Below are 22013 nucleotides of genomic sequence, written 5' to 3' on the forward strand. Positions count from 1 at the left end.
TTGAGCAGTAGTGCGTTTGTGGACTTCACTGACGCTACTTGGTCACAGAGAATAAAAGCGGTGCAGTGAGGGATGTCAGGCCCAGGATGCAGGGCCGTGGGGTACGTTGTTCCCTCCCAGTCATGTTGGGTGCTGCTACTGACACTTTGACACACGGGAACACTGGTCTCGGAACACTTAAATTATTCAGGGTTACTTTTGTTTCAATAACTTCTGTAATGAAACCATAATATCCTTGTCATTGAATTTACATGACAGACCTAGTGAATATTCTAGAAAATTATACAGCTAATTAGAAAACACCTAAAGGACTGGTTGCAGCTACAGGTGAGATGTATGCAGCATGGCCCTATTTTGCAAAATTTATTCCCACAATTACGGCTATCAATACTGGTACAGCTATTCTAAAAATTCAAACCTCCCATTGTGCATAAGGTTTTATAGGCTTTTTCCCTATGTTCTGATATTTTAAGGGTTGCTAAGTTGCTAAGATACAGGCAGGAGAGTAAGTTTACTTAATATATTTTGTTGAATACGTTCTATAAAATATTACATGTGGTTCACTATGTTATATCTGAGGATTTGCTGAAGATGGATTGTCATAAAGAATTGTATGAACTTGATTTGTGATTGCATTATTCCTTTTTCACATTGATATCACTACATCGAAAATAATTGGCTTACACGAACGAGATGAATTTGGCTCTTTATCTTGAAATGAAATATGTGCACTTTTCTGTTTGGCATTTCCTGTACCTTAAGAAAAATCAAAAGACCAATTACATCAAATTGCACTATTAAAAGAAACATTTTTTGGTCTGTACAGTAGAATTGATCTGAAACATTTATGTGCTCAGAATTTTCTCAAAAGCATACTTTTTTCTTGCCCTGTATTTAAAAATTGATAACCAAGGGGAAAAGACTGTTGAGTTATAAAGAGTATTTTTTTTTACTTGTAATTGTGTCATCCACTGGTAAAACATAATTGAACTCAAGGTTTGCATTTGCAAATGACCTTGACTCAAGTTTTACAACTCAAAGAATTTGTGTAATGGCCTAGACTATTTAGAAGGCCAGAATCACTTAACAGGGCAAGAACTGTGCAGCTCCCACTGAGGACCAGACAGTGACTTTCTGCCCCTTCTGGGCTGATGTTGGGCTTGGTTTACAAAGAAATTCAGTATGAGGTAGCAGTTCAGACCAAAGCTGGATGATCTTAGGAGTCTTATTCTTGCCCGTGGCTCCAAGAACGAGGTTGTGAACTCTCAGGGGTACCTGGCTCAGCAACCTCTGGGAACCTGTAGCCTTTTATTGGCCCTGGCTTTGGGAATAATCTCTGCTCCTTTGCTTTCTGCATGTGAAGGCTTTTTTATGTCACTGGGATGACATTGCTTTGTTGCATGTGCTGCATGAAGACTGAAATAGTTCCTACAAGGGCAAAGATGGCTCTAGCAGGACTGCTTGGTGCACACAATTCCCAGGCTGACACCGCTTGTAGTGCAGAAGGTCTATTGGTTATGGAAATAATAATGTATTTCTGTCAGTCCCCTTTGCTCCTTCCTCTCTTCTCCCTCTGCAAAGGGAGGCTGCAGCCCTCCCTCCCCCCCTTTTTTTTTTTCCTTTGATGCAAGTTTTTAAACTTTATTGGATTTTTTTCTGAGTGGAAGAGGAGGGAAAAGAACAGAAGAATGATTACATTCCATTAAGTGCCTGAAGATGAACATCCTCAGTCTTAATTTCTCACCTTTAAGTCACTACTCATTTTTTCTTGAGTAAATTCTTTCCTAGAAGAGTTAGTGACAAAAGCAGTTGTCTGCATGGATGTCTCCTTTGTAAGCATGCCTTGGGTTTTGTCCCAGGGGTGTTTAGCCACATTTGTGTCACATGCTGAGAATAGCATAAAGCACTTTGGGGAGTGAATGTTCATTGCAGATTTGAAGTATGGCACTTCTGTACATTCACGAGTTGATTGGAATATATGTTGTTCTTTCTAGTAAGTTCTTTAGGGATTTTTTAAAAGGCATAAGGCACTGACTTTGTGCTTGCTGAACAGATAGAGTAAGCTGCCTGGCTGTGTCTGGCAGTTCTCTTCCCCAGCTTCCTCCTTGCAGCGTCTACCTCCCCTCACCCAGCTGTATTTTCCCATAAGTGTGTTCAGGTAGGATGAGGGGGGAAGAAATGATCAAAATAATTTCTCCTGCTAAGAACACTGATCCCAAATATACTAGTCACCCTTACAACTAATATGGGTGCTGTTAAACCCCCGAGATGAGCAGTAGCTGCTACTTACCTGCCGTATCATTACCCCAGGCAGAGCTGTGCCTGCAGACACTGGCACCCAAACAACAGAAACCTTTGTCCAGCGCTCAGACTCGGCTCGGAGCAGTGCGAGGCACCCGGCTGGGAGCGCAGCCACCCCGACACGGCTGCTGCGAGGGACTTGGCTGCCACGCTCTGCTTCCTCTGGCAGGGGCTGCGGCTCCTGGTCTGACAGCCGGCCAGGTGTATGTCCCAGGAGTCTGTAAGCTTGTACCTGTCAGTCAGGCCATCCTAATTGGGCTGTGGGCGTGGGGAATTTCACCTTCTGCCTCCGCTTGCTGGATAAGGAATTGTGTGGCGTTATGAATGGGGAAACATTAGCGGTTTCCTAGCTGGCAGGTCAGGGTTATGCTGGCAGTGCAGAATCCATAGGAGACGCAGTGTAGCTACATGTGTTGTGTGTCCCTGGGCACCAAGTTTTTTGTTTTGTTTTGTTTGTATTCTGTCCTTTCTGGCTATTTGTGGTTCTGCTGGTTTGTAGAAGCAGAATTCTAAACCAGGGTCACGACGCGATAGCTCTTTACTGTATTCTTGCAGTCTTACTGTAGTCCTTGCATCCCTGCAGGACTAAGATGATGTTGTGTATACATACATTTCGGTATCTGCTGGGATGTTAAAGATATCGAATATGATTAAGAAATGGATATTATTTAAAATACCACTTGAAGGGGAAGGGTGTTATAAGCAGGCATGCCTTGAGATGTTCTCCTTTGGGGCAACCTGTGTTTTAATGACCTCTTGGGAATTTCACCGACTTGAAGGAGGCTTCAACCTGCTAGGTTTTGGTTTCTGGATTTCTTAATTCATCTGCTTGTTAACAGCTCACGTTCATCGTATTCTGCTCTTTATCTTCACTCCTGTAGATGCTCTAAAATAGAGGAAACTCGGTGATCAAATAAATGCTCCCTTTTAACTTGGAAAAATACACGTGATTAAAAAATAATTTAGAATGGAACTTCCCATTATTGCCGGTGCTATTGTGAGAACTGGGCTGGCAGCCACGCAGTTACCTCCTCGCCAGAATGGGGCATAACCAAGTTTGTTTAGCAGGCTTTTCAGAAGTGTCAGTGCTTACATTGAAAGCTCCTATTCTGTCACCTGCTTTTAAATGCTTCAAATTTAGGAAGCCTGCTGCAGATGGTATCGGTAGTTTCACTGTTCTGAGGCCTTGGGCGAATTCATTTGAATTGCTTTGAAACGGCATATTCAAAATTCAATAAAATAAGAGGGTCTGATGGTGCAGCTGCAGCAGATCCCCTCCAGCTGGGTAAGCTGAGATGGTTTCAAGGCCCTGGACTAGCAAAGCCTGGGTGTGATACGCAGATTATACAGCTAGCTGCCAGGGAAGAGGTTTTGGCAGGCTGGGTGCAGCGATACCCCCTGCCAGGAGACTTGGGAGTAACAGTGGCTTTCATGCTACGTGGCATCTTTTGCTGGCTTCCCGAGACAGAAATTTGTTGGTGCAACAGTGGCTGCAGGCCAGTGGGAGGGGATTGCCTCAAGGGTAAAGGGATGGAATGTAGGAAAAACAATAAAATCAAAATGCTCCAGTTGTTTTCAAAGTGATTGGCTATCCCCAATGCCTTGGTATGGATCCAAAATGATCTGCTCCGTGGGCGGGTTTTGTTAAATTGCATTCAGAAATCATATTTGCCCTTGGGCAAATACCCTTGCTTTTATGCATGCTAGGCAAGTCACGTGCACTCAAATGGAATTCACATGGTGCTTTAGTCAAAAAGCTAATGTCAGTCATCATACCTTTTATGCATATCCAGTCCCTTGGTTCTTTATGCCCATTTAAATATGCAGAAATGCTTTTTATTATTACCTTGCCTGTAAAGCATTGATATATATATGCAGGGTAATTTATTGCACTATAGACCCTTCTCTGCATATCTGTTTAGCACTCACAAATTTAAATTAAAATCGTGAGGCATAAAATATTTTGGTTGTTGGGTTCTGGTTTTCTGAGATTTCTGCTGTTAAACTGTGAAAGCAATTCCTTTATGCGCTGTGCGTCCGTGCTTTCCAAATAACTACCAGTGTAGCAGTACATGCCTTATCTCTGTAGCATTGTAGTGCCGGTGTCCTTGTGAGCTCCACGGTTCTGGCACAACCAGCACAGTGCCTAAAGGTGAGATAATCAGAGAATGCATGCAGGGACGTTACTTGAGCACCGTATCGTTGGACTGCACAGTACATCCCTAGTTACTGAAAGGGCTACCATGAAATTTAATTTGGAATTTTACAGACACATTTTGAATTGGAAATCTCTGTAATAACTTTCCCTTTGCTCAGCCTTTTAACTGTGAAATTCAGTTGGGGAGTTTTGAAGCAGCAGGTAGTGTCGCAGCACTCTAGAGGGATTTTGCCAGAATTCAGCTAAAGTGCTTGCAAGTGTCATTTCCATATTTAACTAATTTTGGGTTTTAATTAGCTCCATGTGAAAAATGAGAGTTCACGCTGAGCTAAGCTGTCAGCATAGAGTCTTGTTTCCTTTCTAGCCTCTCAGGACAATTATTGCAGCATCCTCTGTTTTTTTCAATGAGAGTGCCTGGCTGCTGCTCTTTCAGTCCCTCCCATTGTTCCCGACGGGAGCGAGCAAGTGTGTTGTGTCTGCCGTGCTAAAATGGGGGAGATAAGTTCTGAAAATATTTCAAATACAAAATTGGTTTAGTAAAGGTTCAAAGAACCTCGTAGGTCTGGCTCAGAAATATGCAGCAGAACATAATGCGTTCCTTCCCGGACCTCACCGGTACGGTGCAGCCGGCGGTATTGTTCCCAACAATATCTGATCATTTCGGCTTCATTACTTACTGCACCGGGTAATACCGCGTTTCAGAAAGCGCAGTGTGAAAGCTGTTTTTTCATGGTGCTTTCTGTAACCTGAGCGCTAACAATGCGGTACTCCAGAGACTGTTTCATCCCAGAGGCCTGTGGTCCTCTACAAAGGCGAGCTGCTTTTGCATAAAATTCTGTAATGCAGTGTAGGGATGGAAATCTGTTAATCCCTGTGTATGAATGGAAAATTTACCTCTGAGGACTTGAATGCAAATGCTAAAATACTTACTTTTCAAGAATGGATTGAGAGCTGCAGTTTATGTAAATGCTGCAAAAAACATAGGATGTCAACAGTTTTTCTGAAATAATTTTATGAACCGATGACAACCCTGAGTTGCATTTACATGACACTCATATAATACCATTGTTTATTTTTAAAAGAATGCAGTCAGTAAAATGTCAAAATCACACTTAAATTGAAAATTGGTGAAATAACTCCGTGTTACCACAGATTTCTTTAAAGCTGTTCTAGAAGGTGAGATTTGTAGAGATTTGTGGACAAGTTTGGTAGTGTCCTGATTTTAATTTCTGTTCATATCCTTACAAAATAAAGGTCATGTGTATTTGATTTCTCACTAATTAGTATGGATAGCCACTTGCAGTAGACAGAAGCGGATCTTCTCTATTAGACCATAAAATCAAATGCATCTTCCTAAAATTGAAACTAATAGGAAAAAAATCTCTGCTGTAGCACTTTCTGGGTACTTAAATATTAGAAATATTGTGAAAGAAAGTAAATAGGCTGCAAAAACTTGTCAGGTACAGTGACACGGTGGAGTTTCTTGTCATTTTTTGTATAAATCATTGAGGAGCAGCTTTGATACCTGCTTCTGAGATGAAGGAAATTCTGAAAAATAAAAGGAAAATAAATTTAACAGTGAAAAGTATGGTTGAAGTGCTAGATGGATTTTGAAGATAGGGTGGTGGTTTGTTTTTGTTTGTTTGCTTGCTTGATTTAATATATAATTTACTGTTCCTTCAGTCAAGGAAAAAAGATAGGTAATCCTGGTTTGGCTGCTGGCCATCCCGGTGTTACAGACCAAACGAAAAATAGAACTTGCTTGCTAGCTGCTAATTGCTAATGGGTAGTTCTAGCTACTACATACTGCATTTTGCCCTTTGCATCAGAAGTAAGCTTGTTTTTGAAGGATAAGCCCTGGTTACTTAATTGGTACTGTTAAGTAATATTGTCACTTAGATTAAAATTTATTTTATTACTCATTTAACATAATTCAGTTATGCCTTATAAAGTATATGTAATTGAGTTTATCATTGGGGTCAGATGTCTTTGCGGGTGTTTAATCTAGCTCATATTTTATTCTCTGATTCATTAATTGTATACAGCGGGTGCATTTGCTAACACCTTACCTCTTGTTTCCAATTCACCATGCACTTTAAGCTGTTGACTTTGGAGGGTAAAGCTTTTTATGGGCTATGTTGCTGTTGCCTGTAGAAAATGCCATTTTTTCAGCCATGGTTACGATATTTGCAGTCTGAGATACTTAAACAGAAGAGTTTTGAAGTAAAGCTCCCTCGCCTGAAGTCAGTGACAGTTTTGACCTTGATTACAATGGGCCTTGATTTTAAACAGCTCTAAACTGGCTGGCGATGAGCCTTCTGCATTGCTGACCTCGGGCTGTGGAACTGGCTTCTTCGCCTCTTTGTATGCAAGGCGCAAAGCTTCATTAAGATGATCATGTATCGGATGCTCTGCACAATAAGCTGGCTCCATTTTGCTGTTGTGGACAGCAGCTCCATCTGTAACAGAGATTTTTATCGTCTCCTCTGTGGATTTTGTTGTATCGAGAAGAGGATCAAATTGAGCTAGTCTCTTAAAAATTCATAAATTCAATTTCACGTGTAAAAGATAAAAGTAGTAAAAATCACTAATATGTAATTAAGTATATAAACATATATTAGGGTGTTCCCTGGATGAATCAGAGCTTAGGTGGCCAAATTACCTTTAATTATCTGCCATTATGCACGGTGCTTGACATGGACCGATGTGGACTGTTGCCCTCTCGTGTTTGTTTCTCTGGACTGAAATGGATACGCAAGCTTCTCCTCGGTGCTGTATTGGCCCCTGAAATTGTGAAATGGGATGTTTCGGTGATGCAGCAGCTAATCCTGTATTAACACTCACCCACACGGTGATTGTAAAATGTATATTGCTGCAGCTCAAAGTGATCTAAAACTAAAATCCCAGCACCATATAAATTTGTCATTGATTTCTTTTTTTTTTTTTTCTTTCCTTTTTTTTTAATGTACTTCCATATTGCTATGATCTCTCTACAGTCATGTCCTCATTTGCAGCTTGCATTTTCTTGCCTGCTCTAGACTTCCAGATTGCAGCTGAGAAGGCATGGGTGTGGGAGGGCAGGCAGCCAGTCCTGCATTGCTGGGTGCTGCGAAGGAGAAGTAAGCAGGCCTCATGTGTGGAAATCTGCTAAGAATAAGACAGGTGTAAGATTAAAAACACAATATAATCTCAGTTATAGTAAACCTATTATGGGAAACGGTTAATAGAAGTCACATAAGGGGAATGGAAAACAAGCTTTCTCAAAAATTGTTCTGGGCTTCCATGGCGAGGTTGTGGTAGCGGAGGTGGGGGGGCTGTAGGGGTGCCCCTTTGAGGAGAGTCCAGAGGCTGCTCTAACTAAAATTCGATTTTCAAATTGCTTCTTTTTAAAAAGTTTCTAGATTTAAAATAAATAAATAAATAAATAAAGGAATAGTAGTTAAAGCCCATCTGGTTGTATAAGACATATGATAAATACTGTATATTTAATTTTCATACATGATTCTATTCTGAATCAGTAGGACTTGTAATTCAGAATACCGTAATAATGTCAGCTTTGCAAGGCACATACAAAGTCTAATTCTGCCTAGATGCTAAATATAATCTGTAACCTTTATCTTAATATCAAGATACAAGTTGGGCAATGTTTATATATTCCTTTTGAATCATATCATGAAAGTGTAAACAGTTTATAATGTTGAAAATGAGTGAGAAGCTTTGGGGAAAGAAATCATGTTTGCTTTCTGTCTTCTGATTTTTTTCTTCTTTGTAATAAACTTCTAAATCCAAGAATTATTTTGTGTAGAGACTAAAACCTTAAGTTTTATCATTCATGCCATGTTTTACAGTCATGTAAACAGTCTGTTCTGTATTATTTCTATTGAGGGAAGAATATAGTCTGTGATGGGATGTGGTATTTGTACTAAGGACAGAAATCTGGCTGCTCATAATTACACGTTTCAAGTTCATTTAATGCATGCAAAAGAATAATAAACTTAAATACTATTTTCTTATCAATACAGATAACAATCAGAGGTTGAGTCAAGGTCTGAGTGCTTTGGACAAGTTTGATTATGAGAGCCTTGTTCAACATGTTTGTAGAGATTAGGGTGGTTGCAGTTTTGAAAGATGAAAGTAGTCTAATAAATGTTTGACATGATATGCCTTGCGGTTACGGTTAGTATTAAAGGTAAAGCAGTTATTCAAGATGTATATTATAATTCTTGTAAGTGCGTGCATCAGTGATTTGAGAGAGTATATGTAGGTCTGTGTTCCTTGAAATGGCAGTTTCGATTCTCAGCCAGGTTCTTCCTTCTCTTGGAAGAAGAATAGAGATGAGCTGAGTACCTTATTCATGATAGCAGCGTCTTTTAGGTGTGAAATTAGAATTGGATTCAATTTGGTTTGTAACAACATTAAATGTTCACAATTGCTCTGAAAAATGAGGGTTTCCATTGTGTTTTTTGTCACGAGCACCCCTTCCTGTTATTTTAAGCCCTTTTTAACAGTGGCAGTGTTTTGGCAATGCTGGTGAAGTGGATATTCTGTAATGTGAGCTGGGACCTTCCGGGCTGAAAGATGCTATATTAGGTAAACAAAAATAAACGCTCCTCTTACTAGTTACAAGCATCTAGATCAGATGCAAGACCAAAAAGATTTCAGCCTCGGCTCTTAAAATTGCCGTAAGATGCAAGTTCATTTTATACAGTCTTGGGAACTGATTAATCTTGTGCCAGTTTTCTGTGCTCTTTACAATCTTGACGTTGTGCTCTTTACAATCTTGACGTTGCCAGGAAGCTTCCTAACCTGGTACGCCCCTCTGACTATTACCCCCTTTTGATAGTCCAGGCGGGCAGTGATAACATCGAAGAGAGAAGCCTCAAGGCTATCAAAAGGGACTTTAGGGGACTGGGTCGGTTAGTGGATGGAGCGGGAGTGCAGGTGGTGTTTTCGTCCATCCCTATGGTGGCAGGGAGGGGTTCAGAGAGGACACGGAAAGCTCACCTGTTAAACACGTGGCTCCGGGACTGGTGCCAACGCAGAAATCTTGGGTTTTTTGATCACGGGGCACTTTACTCAGCACCTGGCCTGATGGCCGCAGACGGGTCCCTATCTTTTAGGGGAAAAAGGATCCTGGGCCAGGAACTGGCAGGGCTCATTGAGAGGGCTTTAAACTAGGTAGGAAGGGGGATGGGGCTGAGGCTAGGATTGTTGGGGCTGTGCCAGGGGGAACAATGGCTAGGCTGGAGGATAAGGCTATGGCCCAGCTGAAGTGCATCTACACCAATGCACGCAGCATGGGTAACAAACAGGAGGAGCTGGAAGCCATCGTGCGGCAGGCAGGCTACGACTTGGTTGCCATCACGGAGACGTGGTGGGACCAGTCTCATGACTGGAGTGCTGCAATGCCTGGCTATAAGCTCTATAGAAGGGACAGGCAGCATAGAAGGGGTGGTGGTGTGGCTCTCTATATTAGAGAGTCTTTCGAGGTTGTAGAACTCGAGGTTGGGAATGACAAGGTCGAGTCCCTTTGGGTTAGGATCGGCAGGGACAACAAGGCTAGTGTCCTGGTCGGGGTCTGCTATAGACCGCCGAACCAGGATGAGGAGACGGATGAGGAATTCTACAGGCAGCTGACAGAGGTTGCTAAATCATCAGCTCTTGTACTCGTGGGGGACTTCAACTTCCCTGACATATCCTGGAAGCACAACACAGCCCTGAGAAAGCAGTCTAGGAGGTTTCTGGAGAGCGTGGAAGATAGCTTCCTGACGCAGCTGGTTAGTGAACCTACCAGGGGTGGTGCCCCGCTAGACCTTCTCTTCACAAACAGAGAAGGACTGGTGGAGGACGTGATCGTCGGGAGCTGTCTTGGGCAGAGTGACCACGCAATGGTGGAGTTCACTATTCTTGGCGAGGCCAGGAAGGGGACCAGTAAAACCGCTGTATTGGACTTTCGAAGGGCTGACTTTGAGCTGCTCAGGACACTGGTTGGTGGAGTCCCTTGGGAGGTGGTTCTGAAGGGCAGAGGGGTCCAGGAAGGCTGGGCGCTCTTCAAGAGGGAAGTCTTAATGGCGCAGGAACGGTCTGTCCCCACGTGCCCAAAGACGAGCTGGCGGGGAAGAAGACCGGCCTGGCTCAACAGAGAATTGTGGCTTGATCTTAGGAGGAAAAAGAGGGTTTATAAGCTTTGGAAAAGTGGGCAGGCCACTAAGGAGGACTTTAAAGAAGTAGCGAGGCTGTGCAGGGACAAAATTAGGAAGGCCAAAGCTCATCTGGAGCTCAATCTGGCTACTGCCGTTAAAGATAACAAAAAACGTTTCTATAAATACATCAACACAAAAAGGAGGACTAAGGAGAATCTCCATCCTTTACTGGATGCGGGGGGAAACTTAGTTACAAGAGATGAGGAAAAGGCGGAGGTGCTCAATGCCTTCTTTGCCTCAGTCTTTAGCGGCAATACCGGATGTTCTCTGGATACTCAGTACCCTGAGCTGGTGGAAGGCGATGGGGAGCAGGATGTGGCCCTCATTATCCATGAAGAACTGGTTGGTGACCTGCTACGGCACTTAGATGTGCACAAGTCGATGGGGCCGGATGGGATCCACCCAAGGGTACTGAGGGAACTGGCACAAGAGCTGGCCAAGCCGCTTTCCATCATTTATCAACAGTCCTGGCTATCAGGGGAGGTTCCAATCGACTGGCGGCTAGCAAACGTGACGCCCATCTACAAGAAGGGCCGGAGGACAGACCCGGGAAACTACAGGCCTGTCAGTTTGACCTCAGTGCCAGGAAAGCTCATGGAGCAGATCCTCCTGAGAGTCATCACGCAGCACTTGCAGGGGAAGCAGGCGATCAGGCCCAGTCAGCATGGCTTTATGAAAGGCAGGTCATGCCTGACGAACCTGATCTCCTTCTATGACAGAGTGACGCGCTGGGTAGATGAGGGAAAGGCTGTGGATGTGGTCTACCTTGACTTCAGCAAGGCTTTTGACACCGTCTCCCACAGCATTCTCCTCAAGAAACTGTCTGCTCTTGGCTTGGACTGGCGCACGCTTCGCTGGGTTAGAAACTGGCTGGATAGCCGGGCCCAAAGAGTCGTGGTGAATGGAGCCAAGTCCAGTTGGAGGCCAGTCACTAGCGGCGTCCCCCAGGGCTCGGTGCTGGGGCCGGTCCTCTTTAATATCTTCATTGATGATCTGGACGAGGGCATTGAGTGCACCCTCAGTAAGTTCGCAGATGACACCAAGTTAGGTGCGTGTGTCGATCTGCTTGAGGGTAGGAAAGCTCTGCAGGAGGATCTGGATCGGCTGCACCGATGGGCTGAGGTCAACTGCATGAAGTTCAACAAGGCCAAGTGCCGGGTCCTGCACCTGGGGCGCAATAACCCCAAGCAGAGCTACAGACTGGGAGAGAAATGGTTGGAGAGCTGCCAGGCAGAGAAGGACCTGGGAGTGATGGTGGATAGTCGGCTGAATATGAGCCAGCAGTGTGCTCAGGTGGCCAAGAAGGCCAACGGCATCCTGGCTTGTATCAGGAACAGCGTGACCAGCAGGGCGAGGGAGGTGATCGTCCCCCTGTACTCAGCTCTGGTGAGGCCGCACCTCGAGTACTGTGTTCAGTTTTGGGCCCCTCGCTACAAGAAGGACATGGAGGTGCTTGAGCGGGTGCAGAGAAGGGCGACGAAGCTGGTGAGGGGCCTGGAGAACAAGTCCTACGAGGAGCGGCTGAGGGAGCTGGGCTTGTTCAGCCTGGAGAAGAGGAGGCTCAGGGGTGACCTTATCGCTCTCTATAGGTACCTCAAGGGAGGCTGTAGCGAGGTGGGGGTTGGCCTGTTCTCCCACGTGCCTGGTGACAGGACGAGGGGGAATGGGCTTAAGTTGAGCCAGGGGAGTTTTAGGTTAGATGTTAGGAAGAATTTCTTCACTGAAAGGGTTGTTAGACATTGGAACAGGCTGCCCAGGGAAGTGGTGGAGTCACCATCCCTGGAAGTCTTCAAAAGACGTTTAGATGTAGAGCTTAGGGATATGGTTTAGTGGAGGGCTGTTAGCGTTAGGTTGGAGGTTGGATTCGATGACCTTGAGGTCTCTTCCAACCTAGAAATTCTGTGTGATTCTGTGTGTGATCTAAGGCCTGTCACAAGAATAAATGAATAGTGCCCTGTACCCTGCTTCTCTTTTAAGGTCTGTGTTGTGAGATTCCAGATTCTGAAGGTAGCATGCAATGCTGCTATCTTTCTTGTGACAAGAAAGTTCTCTTGGAAAGTGGCACAAAATCTAAACATTTCAGTAAAGAGGGTTGAAAAGGGAAAAGTCAGTGTGAAGGAAGTTTTTTCTCAGTCCCAGTCAGAGCGGTGAGCGGGCAGCTAAGAAGCAGCCAAGGTACAAGTGCTGTCCTGCAGTCTGGAGCTCTGCTTGCCTCTCGCCACTCTTGGAGCTGGGAGCCAGGTCTTCGTCCTCTCCTGTTCCTCACCACCACCCACAAAAGCAATCACAAGCGCATGTAAGCTTTTCAAGTGTTTGCAAGCAGAAGGGCTGAAGTTGGACATAGAGGAGTGAACTTTCAAAGCACTGCATGGCAGATAAGCAGACAAATCATATTACCGCTAATGGGATTTGTGGGCATATCTTTCATGCTGTGCTTTGAAAATTCATTCCTTTCAATTTACTGACATACATGAGGAAAGAAATGAGTTAGCTTGGAGGGGGTGTGTGGCCAATTTAAAAAAAAAAAAAAAAAGTGTTTTTTGGGTCCCCCTATTTCTTCCTTATGAACACAGTGACAAGCATCTTACAGCCCTTCTTCCATTTCCTTTTTCATCTTCAATAACATTTATTCAAAAGAAAGCAATTAATAAATCCCAGCAGCCGTTTTGCTGCTGATTATAACAATGCACCCATTCATAACTCCTTTACGGTATTTTTATAAAATGCTTCTGGGGCTAGAAATGCTTCATAAAGCAAAAACCCCATCCTAAACAATTTATTGTCTAAGAGGGTTTACATGCTGAGGGTGAAATTCTGCCTGAGGATTGCTTTCTTATGTGTAGGATTGTTGAAGTCAACTTTGCTCTCCATTGTGATTGCAGAATGGCGCCGTACCTGCCGCGTCTCCCTGGTGAGCGGAGCGAGCGCGCCTGGCGTTTCGGCACGGAGGGAGGCACCGCGCCTTCCCCTCGAACACAGCAAGCACCGTCCTTGCAAAGAGCACAGAAGTAGCAGTCTGGCTCCATTGCCTTCTGCTTATGTCACAGAGGGAGGCACCAAATTTTCAGGTTTTACTGAGATGGTGTTTGTAAGATCACTTTGGGTAGAGGAGGATGGAGTTGTGCTCTCTTGGCAGCTCGTGGAACCAGTAGCCTGATACTTACTGCATTTGTTGATTAGTAAGCCTATAGGGCAATCACTCCTCAAGATACTCATGCATGCAGTAACATTTAATTATTTTATTAATTTTTTGGGGAATACATTTATTCTTGTCAAGTTATCTGGGTAACCCATCTGTAAGTGCCAAGAAGTGTAAAATGCTGAGTGTATTTCACTTTGTGCAATTACATGGCCCATATATGGTTTTAGTGCTCTATAATGTGTGTACAAATATCTATCTGCACATCCATTTTTATTCTATATAATCTGTATTTTAATGCACTGTAATATAATAAAAAACGGATGTGCAGATAGTTCTTTAAACATATACACTATAAAATTACATGCTGCTAAGAATGATTAGGAACCTTTTGTTTCATCGTGTCTGTGATTCATTAGGCCTGATTTGGAAATCACACTGATGTCGCTCAAGACTAATTAAGTATACTGGAATAACGAGTTACCTCATTGTTCATCTCCTAACTGGTGAGAAAAGAAGCTTCTAGTGTTTCCACTCCCCTCTGATAGAATAACCTACATAAAGCAAATGTGCTTTTGGTGCTCATTTTCTAACGTTGCTCATGATGTAGACCAATTTCTTCCTCACATGAGAAGAGGCTGCAGGTACCAAAATGTCGTGCCCAGGTGTGTATGCTGATGGAGTGCCACACAGGTTGATGGGCTCGTTTTGGAAGGCAGTAGTTCAGGGTGAGGTGCTTGAGGGCTGTTCAGTAAGCACAGCAAGTTGGAAAGTTAATGCGTGGAAACACTCTGCTTTCTGGCCGCTTTTGTAATCTTCCCAATTTGTGGAGTCCCTGAGGGAATACTGGATTTCCTAACAAAGGCCGTGGTGCCTGCCTCCCGGTCCTTGTCTGGGAAGATGCAGGGGGAACGGAAGCACGGTGACCACTGGTCTCTGCCCTGAGTCTCTGGCTCCAGGAGTCCCACCGAGTGAAGGTCCAAGTGCAGAACCTGATGGTGTCCTGCCTACTGGCAGACGCTCAGTCTCTCATTTCAGCAACACGTGGTCTGGGATAGTCAGGAGAGCACGGAGGGAGAACAGCGAGCTTTCTGAGCTTGGAGAATGCCCATCAGGCTGACCTCTGGCTGCAGTGAATATTGGTGCGTGGCCAGAAAGAAAGAGAAGATTGAACAAAAGATGAAATTGAGCCACTGCTGAGTCTTAGAGAACATTCAAGAAAGTTTTTCATGCAAATTTTGACATTTTTCTGTGGATTTGTGTACCTTTTGGGATTTCTTAAAATAATGTGTGATTCACTCTGGTAACCTCTATCTTATGTAAGTCTTAGATCGGTGCTTGACAGCTCCACCACCTCTAGTGATAAAGTAGTTCTCTGCTTTTGTTCTCGATGGGCATGCAGGGTGAGCTGCCAGTTCGAGGTGCTTTCACTGTAGGTGCCTGTGTTGCTGTGGTGAGGTTGATTTTTTTTTTTCTTTTTGTTTTTTACCTTAAATCTCAATGGTTTAATTTCACGTGTTGCTATTGTCTCATTGTTGGAGAATATAAATGCACAATTCGACCTCCTGAGTTACTTGTGTTAGTGTTAAATGAACCAGATAAACTGAGACAAATTCTGTGGTTAAAAATCAGGTATTCAAAGTAAGAAATTGGAACATGTGTTTAAACATTGAGGGAAAAAACAAAGAGCTAGAGATATATACCTACTAAACATACATGAGCGCTCTTTGAAATATATTTTATAAATGTATAGTATGCATAGCATCAAGTGGCACTTGTGTTTTAAATTTGGAGGGATGTGTTTTTCCCTGACAGGTTAATCTGTAAGTCAAACATGGGGCTCCTGTAGTAGGTTTAAGTGGGCTGTCTGGGAGACTCAGTGCTCATCTTGATGATCTGCTGGGCATTTGGGAGCCGCGCCGACTGTCAGCCCTCCAGACCTCGGGGTGTTTCTCACCACGTGGACCCAGCCGAGTGTCCCGACACACCGGGCTGGGGAGCGTGCATAGCAGAAAGTGGGTCAGGGCCTGGCAAGGAGCAGAGCCAGGGACGAGGGCCAAGTCACAGCATCACAGATTACTTAGTTATAGTCTGAAACAGCAAGCAAACATACAAAACCACAATAGGAAATGGAAACAAAATTCACAAGCCCATTTTTTCCTTCTGATACACATGCACTCGGCTTCTGAGTGGATCCCAGTCTTTCTAATTAAATGGGCTTCCACTTATTCCTTTGCTGGAGGCGGTTTTGTTTGATTAACAGAACAGAAGGTTAATCATAGAAATTCACCATCTCATGCCATTCTGCAGCAGGAGAGAGTAGGTAGCTCCTTGCTGTAGCTACTTGGCTGCTGCCAGGGGTAGCTGTATGGGGTATGAACCGGCCCCTGGGGCGTGCTTTCTGTGCTCTTGTTTTAGGAGAAGCCCGTGGCTCCAGTGATGGGTAGGTGAGCTGTGTGCCGGGTCCTCGGTGTTTCTTGGGCTCTGCAGGGTACTGCAGCAGACGTGCAAATCCCTGCCCCGTGAGGAAGGAGCTGTAATCGCGCCTGCCTAACATGTGCCTATGATTAAGACACAGAGCAGCGGAGTTCCTAATGAGATCGTGGCATACTTGGAAGCAGGTGGATCAAAGTTTGTCTTAATACCATGTTAATAAGATCTTTCTTAATTCCTTGTATAAATTTACCTGGTAATTATAAGTTAGCAACTATAATTCACTTGGACAGACTGTTGGTTATGTTTTCCTTATCTCTGTGTTGTAAGGAATGGTTCATACCTGAAACAACAGAACTTCATCTCTTCAAATGGCCCACAGTTACGGTTACACTTGCAATAAAAAAAAAAAAAAAAAAAAAAAAGAAGCAACTTTGAATAGACATGCTCAGAGTATAAAACACAGTCTCTTTCTCTATGACTTGTTTTCATCGGGGGGCTCTGAAATTCATGTTGCTTAAGAGAGTAGCCCAGCTGACCTGCACTGCGGGGAGCTGCTGCAGTGCGCAGGTGCTGCGCTCCTCGCCTCCGCTGCACCAGTGCCATCGCTCTCTCGCCAGGCAGAGCCTGCAGAAGCATGGGACCTGCCTGTTGTTTGAACTTTGCCATGCTGAAAAGACAATTAATTGCTTGAGATTAGACAGAAAACCCTTTAAAATGTTTGTTTTGGCAAAGCAAAAAAGTTGTAATTGAATAAAAGATTTGATCCCTTAACTTTTTGTCTATTTTCCAAGAGTTCGGAAACATTCCCTGGAAGTAAATTTGGAGTAGTTACTCAGCTAAACATTCTTTACTGGTTCATACTTTTGGTTGGTTGGTTGGTTTTGGTTTTTTGAAAGTCAGATGCTTTGTTTTCCATTTTACAGAATCACAGAATTTCTAGGTTGGAAGAGACCTCAAGATCATCGAGTCCAACCTCTGACCTAACGCTAACAGTCCCCACTAAACCATATCCCTAAGCTCTACATCTAAACGTCTTTTAAAGACTTCCAGGGATGGTGACTCCACCACTTCCTTGGGCAGCCCATTCCAATGTCTCTCCTAATGTTCCAATTTTCTTTCCTAATAGAAAAAATACTCCTAATTCTCCTAATAGAAAAAATACTGCAAATTCAGCATGAATGCTTAATCTGGCAACTGCTCTCTTCACACATGTTGTCTCCTCATTTTAGTTACTGTTCTTGGATAGCTGCTAGGTCTGTAGGTATGTCTGTAAGGGCAGGTGACATTAGGAAAGCTGTCTTGCGTCTCAGCTGCTTCTGCCAAAAATGTGGAGGTTGAACTCAGCATAGATTGTGTGTTGAAGGAGTTCTCCTGTTGGGGAGGATGGATTGTGTGGTAAGGGCACTTTCTTTTTATTTTCTTCATTTTTAAGAGTATGTATGTAAACTTAAATGCCTGATGTCTCGAGCATTGTGAATTGCAATTCCTGCAGTAACGTTTTTCTTTACTTATCCCTGATGCTGAATGTCTGATCAGTTGGCCATTGCCACTGACAATCTGTTTGTGCCCACACCAGCTCTTCCTCAATTGCTTGTAGGGAGATGCAAGATACCTGCTGATCTGCGCATCTGACACTGCAGAAGTGAACAGTTTTAAGGGTCCCCATAATTATGTTGTTGATAACAAAACTGACAATGTGCCCCTCTAACACCACTGTACTGCATCCCTGAAAATGCCATGCCCTGTGGTAGGGGCAGGCTGTGTAAGCAGAACAAGTGCTGGTGATGGCCATAAAGTGAATAAAAACAGCACTGTGATCTCTCCAGGCCTCCCTTCCCCGCTCCTTTCTGCTGGGAGGATGCCACAGTGATAATATGATGAAAGTATGGAGATGTATTCAGGTGGCTTGTTTATACAAAGTGAAGATGCACATAAATCTGCCAGCTGAGTGATTCAGACCTGTCAAGTCTCATGCATTATGCACAGGACTTACTCAATTAGCCCCTGCCACTCTGCCTATAACTCATGCCCTTGCCGAGGTGGTGCCGGGGCCCCTCTCCCACTCGGTGATCTCGAGTGGCTCCGTGGCTGTACCCAGGGTCTGCTGGTGGGCAGTGGGAGGCTGCAGCACCGTGCAGCCCAGGGGAAGCCCCCAGCTCGGAGTTTCATGCACTGGATTCGAGCCAATCGCGATGGCAAAGGACTGGTGGAGACCTGGATTTGTCAGAGAAGCATAATCTGCAAAATTAAAACCAAAGCTATTGAATCTGTTGGTTTAAATACGTTGTAATAAACATGAAATAATGACATGCCATTAGTATACGCAGGGCTGAGGCTTATTTCACAATCAATATATAACTTACCACACGTTATTTAAGCTTGGGTTAGTATTTGCAGGCCTGCTTTGTTTCAAGGAGCATGTCCCAAGCTTGCGGATCAGAGAGGTGGGACACGCTGCCCAGGGCTGAGCAAAATGCTCACCTCTGCCTTGGTGCCTGGGGCTGTGAGCAGCTTTCCTCCTGCGTTTTGGTGATTTGGAAGCTCTGGTAACCAGGGTAGGGGGGTGGGGAACAGAACAGATTTCTGTAAGCTTGGGGTTGGCTTTTGTGCCTGGATTTTTATTGTCTTTCCCGGGGCATTGGCATCCCTCGGGGCCCGGCAGCTCTACGGCGGTTTCCCAACGCAGCGCGCAGGAACCCGCCGCAGCCTCCCCCTGCCCCTGCCCCTGCCCCTGCCCCTGCCCCTGCCCCCTGCCCCGTCCGTGCGCCCTGCCCTCACCGCTCCTCCTTTGTGTCTCCGGCAGCGATGCACCTGCTCGGGCTCAACTGGCAGCTCCAGCCCGCCGACGGGCACACCTTCAACAACGGCATGAGGCCGGGCCTGCCGGGCGCGGAGGATGCAGCGACGATGCCATCTGGAGGCAGAGGTGAGCTGGCGGCGGCAGCTCCGGGCTCCCGGCTCCGTCCTGCGGGCGGTTTTTAGGATGCGCTCTCCCCCCGAGGTGTGTGCGAAGACTTTTTGCGGCCGTGCTTAGCGCTGCTGGCGGTTTGCTGCCCGGCACGGCTGCTCTTTCTTTGTCCCTCCGGGCACGAGCGTATAACATCCCGAGTCCGAGAGCCTCGTCTGCTAACGGGGTGCCGCTCCCTAAGACGCCAATGAAGAAGGGCTCAGTCAAAAGTCCAGGTACATGTTACTGGGTACGGTATGTCCTGTTGCCAGGTGTAGCTTGCAGATATCCGAAGAATGAAAAAAAGCATGACTTGGTGGGAGAAGTACCTTGTACTGCCTGGGAGAGGTGAGAACCTTCAGCCAGGACAAAACCCCTCTTCTGTATTTTTTTTTTTTTCTTTCTCAGCTGTAATTGTAAAGAAAGGACATCAGGGAATCAAGGACAGCAGAACTTGACCCACAGTAAATAACCTGTCCTGTTATTTTAGTATGAGCAAAGTAGGCAACAAATTTTATTTTATTTTTTTCTGAAGGAAAACTATATGATAATAGAGAATTAAGATACAGGGCAATGAGAAGAATGAGGAAAAATCTGGGAACAAGTACTTTCTTAAACTACAAAAGTATACATTAAAAACCAAGAAAATATGTTTTCACGAAAAAAGATTTTAGTCATGTAAATTGAATGCTTTTTAATGGTGAAGCTGAGGTATTTTCTTTGCTACACAGCAATAACGCTTCCCCTGGTTACTACTGGGACAGCAGCAGTGACAGGACAGAACGGAACCTTTCCATTACTCAAAGCCTTGGTGCGCTGTGTGGGTGGGATGGGGTGGCTGAAGCAGAAGAAAAGTAAGAGCATTTGGTGTTGGTCAGCAGAAGAGTTTTGTTTAGAGCTGAGCATCGCCTTGCTTTCAGCACCTGTGGCTTATGTTTTGCTTGCTGGTTGCTGAATCAAGTGTCAAGTTGCTGAACAAGTGCTGAAACAGGATAGTTGCATCGGGTGCATTGGAAGAATTTCAGTCAAGGTAGTGTTGGGAGGAAAGCCAAGTTCAGTTCTTTGGTGTACCTGGTCCTTTTACATATTATTGATTTGCTTTCATTTTCAATAAATAATGCTGCTGCACCTCTACATCATTGTGTTTTTTGTGGAGGGCCTAATTTTGGCTTCCTTCTTTTGTTGAAATTCAACATGCTATTCATGGCAAAACACAGGATTTTCAGGCAGTGGCTTGTTGGCTCGGCTTCCCTCTCTGACTGACCACAGGTCACACAGTGGATGAACAGCACATCCCTAGGTACAAGGGAGAATATTTATATTACTGCAGAACCTCTTCCAGATTGTGCACAGGTGAGAGACCCTATGGTTTTAGGCAGGAACCTGAAGTGCTCAGGACTTCAATTATGGTCACTTAGCAGACAACTGCAGTGTTTAGCACATTTCCAAATTCCCTCCCCTGCAGCTTTTTGTTGCCATCTCTGTGCAAATATAGGGCAGCAGAACTGTTGAATTGGAATGTGCTCATCTGCCTGGGGCACTTCAGTGCAAATTCTGGCAGTGTATCCCAACCCAGCTCTAATTAGCTTTGCACATGAGAAGAGGTTGCAGTGCTGGCTGTTTGGGGAGCGGTAACCTCCTGTAGAGGAGACAAGGAGACGGAACCACTGGTTATGTCTTAAATTGCCACAGTTAGGTTTCAGCAGAGCGTGTTGGAAAAGTGTTCTTCTGACATTTTGTAGAAGGTTGCTGAAAAGTTGATAATTTTGGAGAAGAAGGAGAGCAATATTTAGGCAAATAATATTCCACAATGGAATAATATGAATGACAGGCTTGGGTGAACACAAGGAATGTCTAAAACAGAAATTCTCATAGCAGCTGATTTTTTTTTTTTTAACCTCACCATTCCCTTTATTACATTCAAGTTAATATTGCTATCCCAGCAGTTTTTAGGAAAGCCTCTGACAGCTTTTAACACAACAACCATTTTCAGGGCTCTGGCTGTGGAGAGTGACCTTTTTATAATTGACACAGCTCAGGATGAAGCCATTCTTTTCAAAACATGGGTCTCCCAAAGAAACCTTTAACCCCTCGACTGAAAACGGCCACTTAAACGCAAGCTGTGCCTACTCAGCAAGTAAGGCATTTTAAAGTAGAGCAATTTAGAAAGGAAAAAAAAAAAAAAAAGACATATTTCAATTTCTTCTGCTTGTTCCTTATTAAAAGACTGAATTCTTGCAAGAAATAATAAAAATGCAATACAAAGAAAATGTAAAATATTTTATTACTACGTTTTCCTATCTGAATAAAAACAAAATTCACTATTAACACAATTGCAGGTTTTTTTTGTAATTCCATGCTACATCTTGCTGATACTGGGGATGTCTGAAAGGAACAGGCAAGTTGCAATGGGCAGAAAAATCCTCAGTTCTGCTGTAAAACTGCAAGTGAAGTCCACCATGCTCTGACTGTAAACAAAGCACGAGTTACCTTTTTTTGCCTTTAGCCTCTCAAAGTTGTGCTGAACTAGAGATTTATATTAATTGGCAAGAGTAAATAAAATTTCATTTCTTAATAAAAGTGGCAAGGTCGGATTCCTTCATAGTGCATTATAAAAACAAAAGTTGGCACTGCCGTGGAATTGCTACAGGGATGAGATAAATAATGATATTAAAAAAAATAATATCCAAGATTGAAGCCCATTTGTCTGATACAGTTACATAAGGATAGTATTAGAATTTTGGTGTAATAAATCTAGATGAGGAAAAAGAATAAGAGCATGTTTGGGAATAACTGTTTGTTCACAAACAAGTGAACTAGATGACCTTA

General features: G+C 44.1%; 1 protein-coding gene across 6 annotated transcripts in view; it reads left to right on the forward strand.

Annotated features, from left to right (window-relative positions):
• Positions 1–22013, forward strand: part of TENM2 (teneurin transmembrane protein 2) — a gene marked incomplete at both ends in the record, with an annotated part of 523490 nt that overhangs the window by 378390 nt on the left and 123087 nt on the right. For all 6 annotated transcript variants that reach the window (XM_084295547.1, XM_084295548.1, XM_084295549.1 and 3 more), the window contains one exon: positions 19041–19163. In XM_084295547.1, the coding sequence (XP_084151673.1) occupies positions 19041–19163 (123 nt within the window). The remainder of the gene's footprint in view (positions 1–19040; positions 19164–22013) is intronic.

The sequence above is a fragment of the Netta rufina genome (assembly GCF_964035555.1).
Source record: "Netta rufina genome assembly, chromosome: 14".
NCBI lineage: Eukaryota > Metazoa > Chordata > Aves > Anseriformes > Anatidae > Netta > Netta rufina.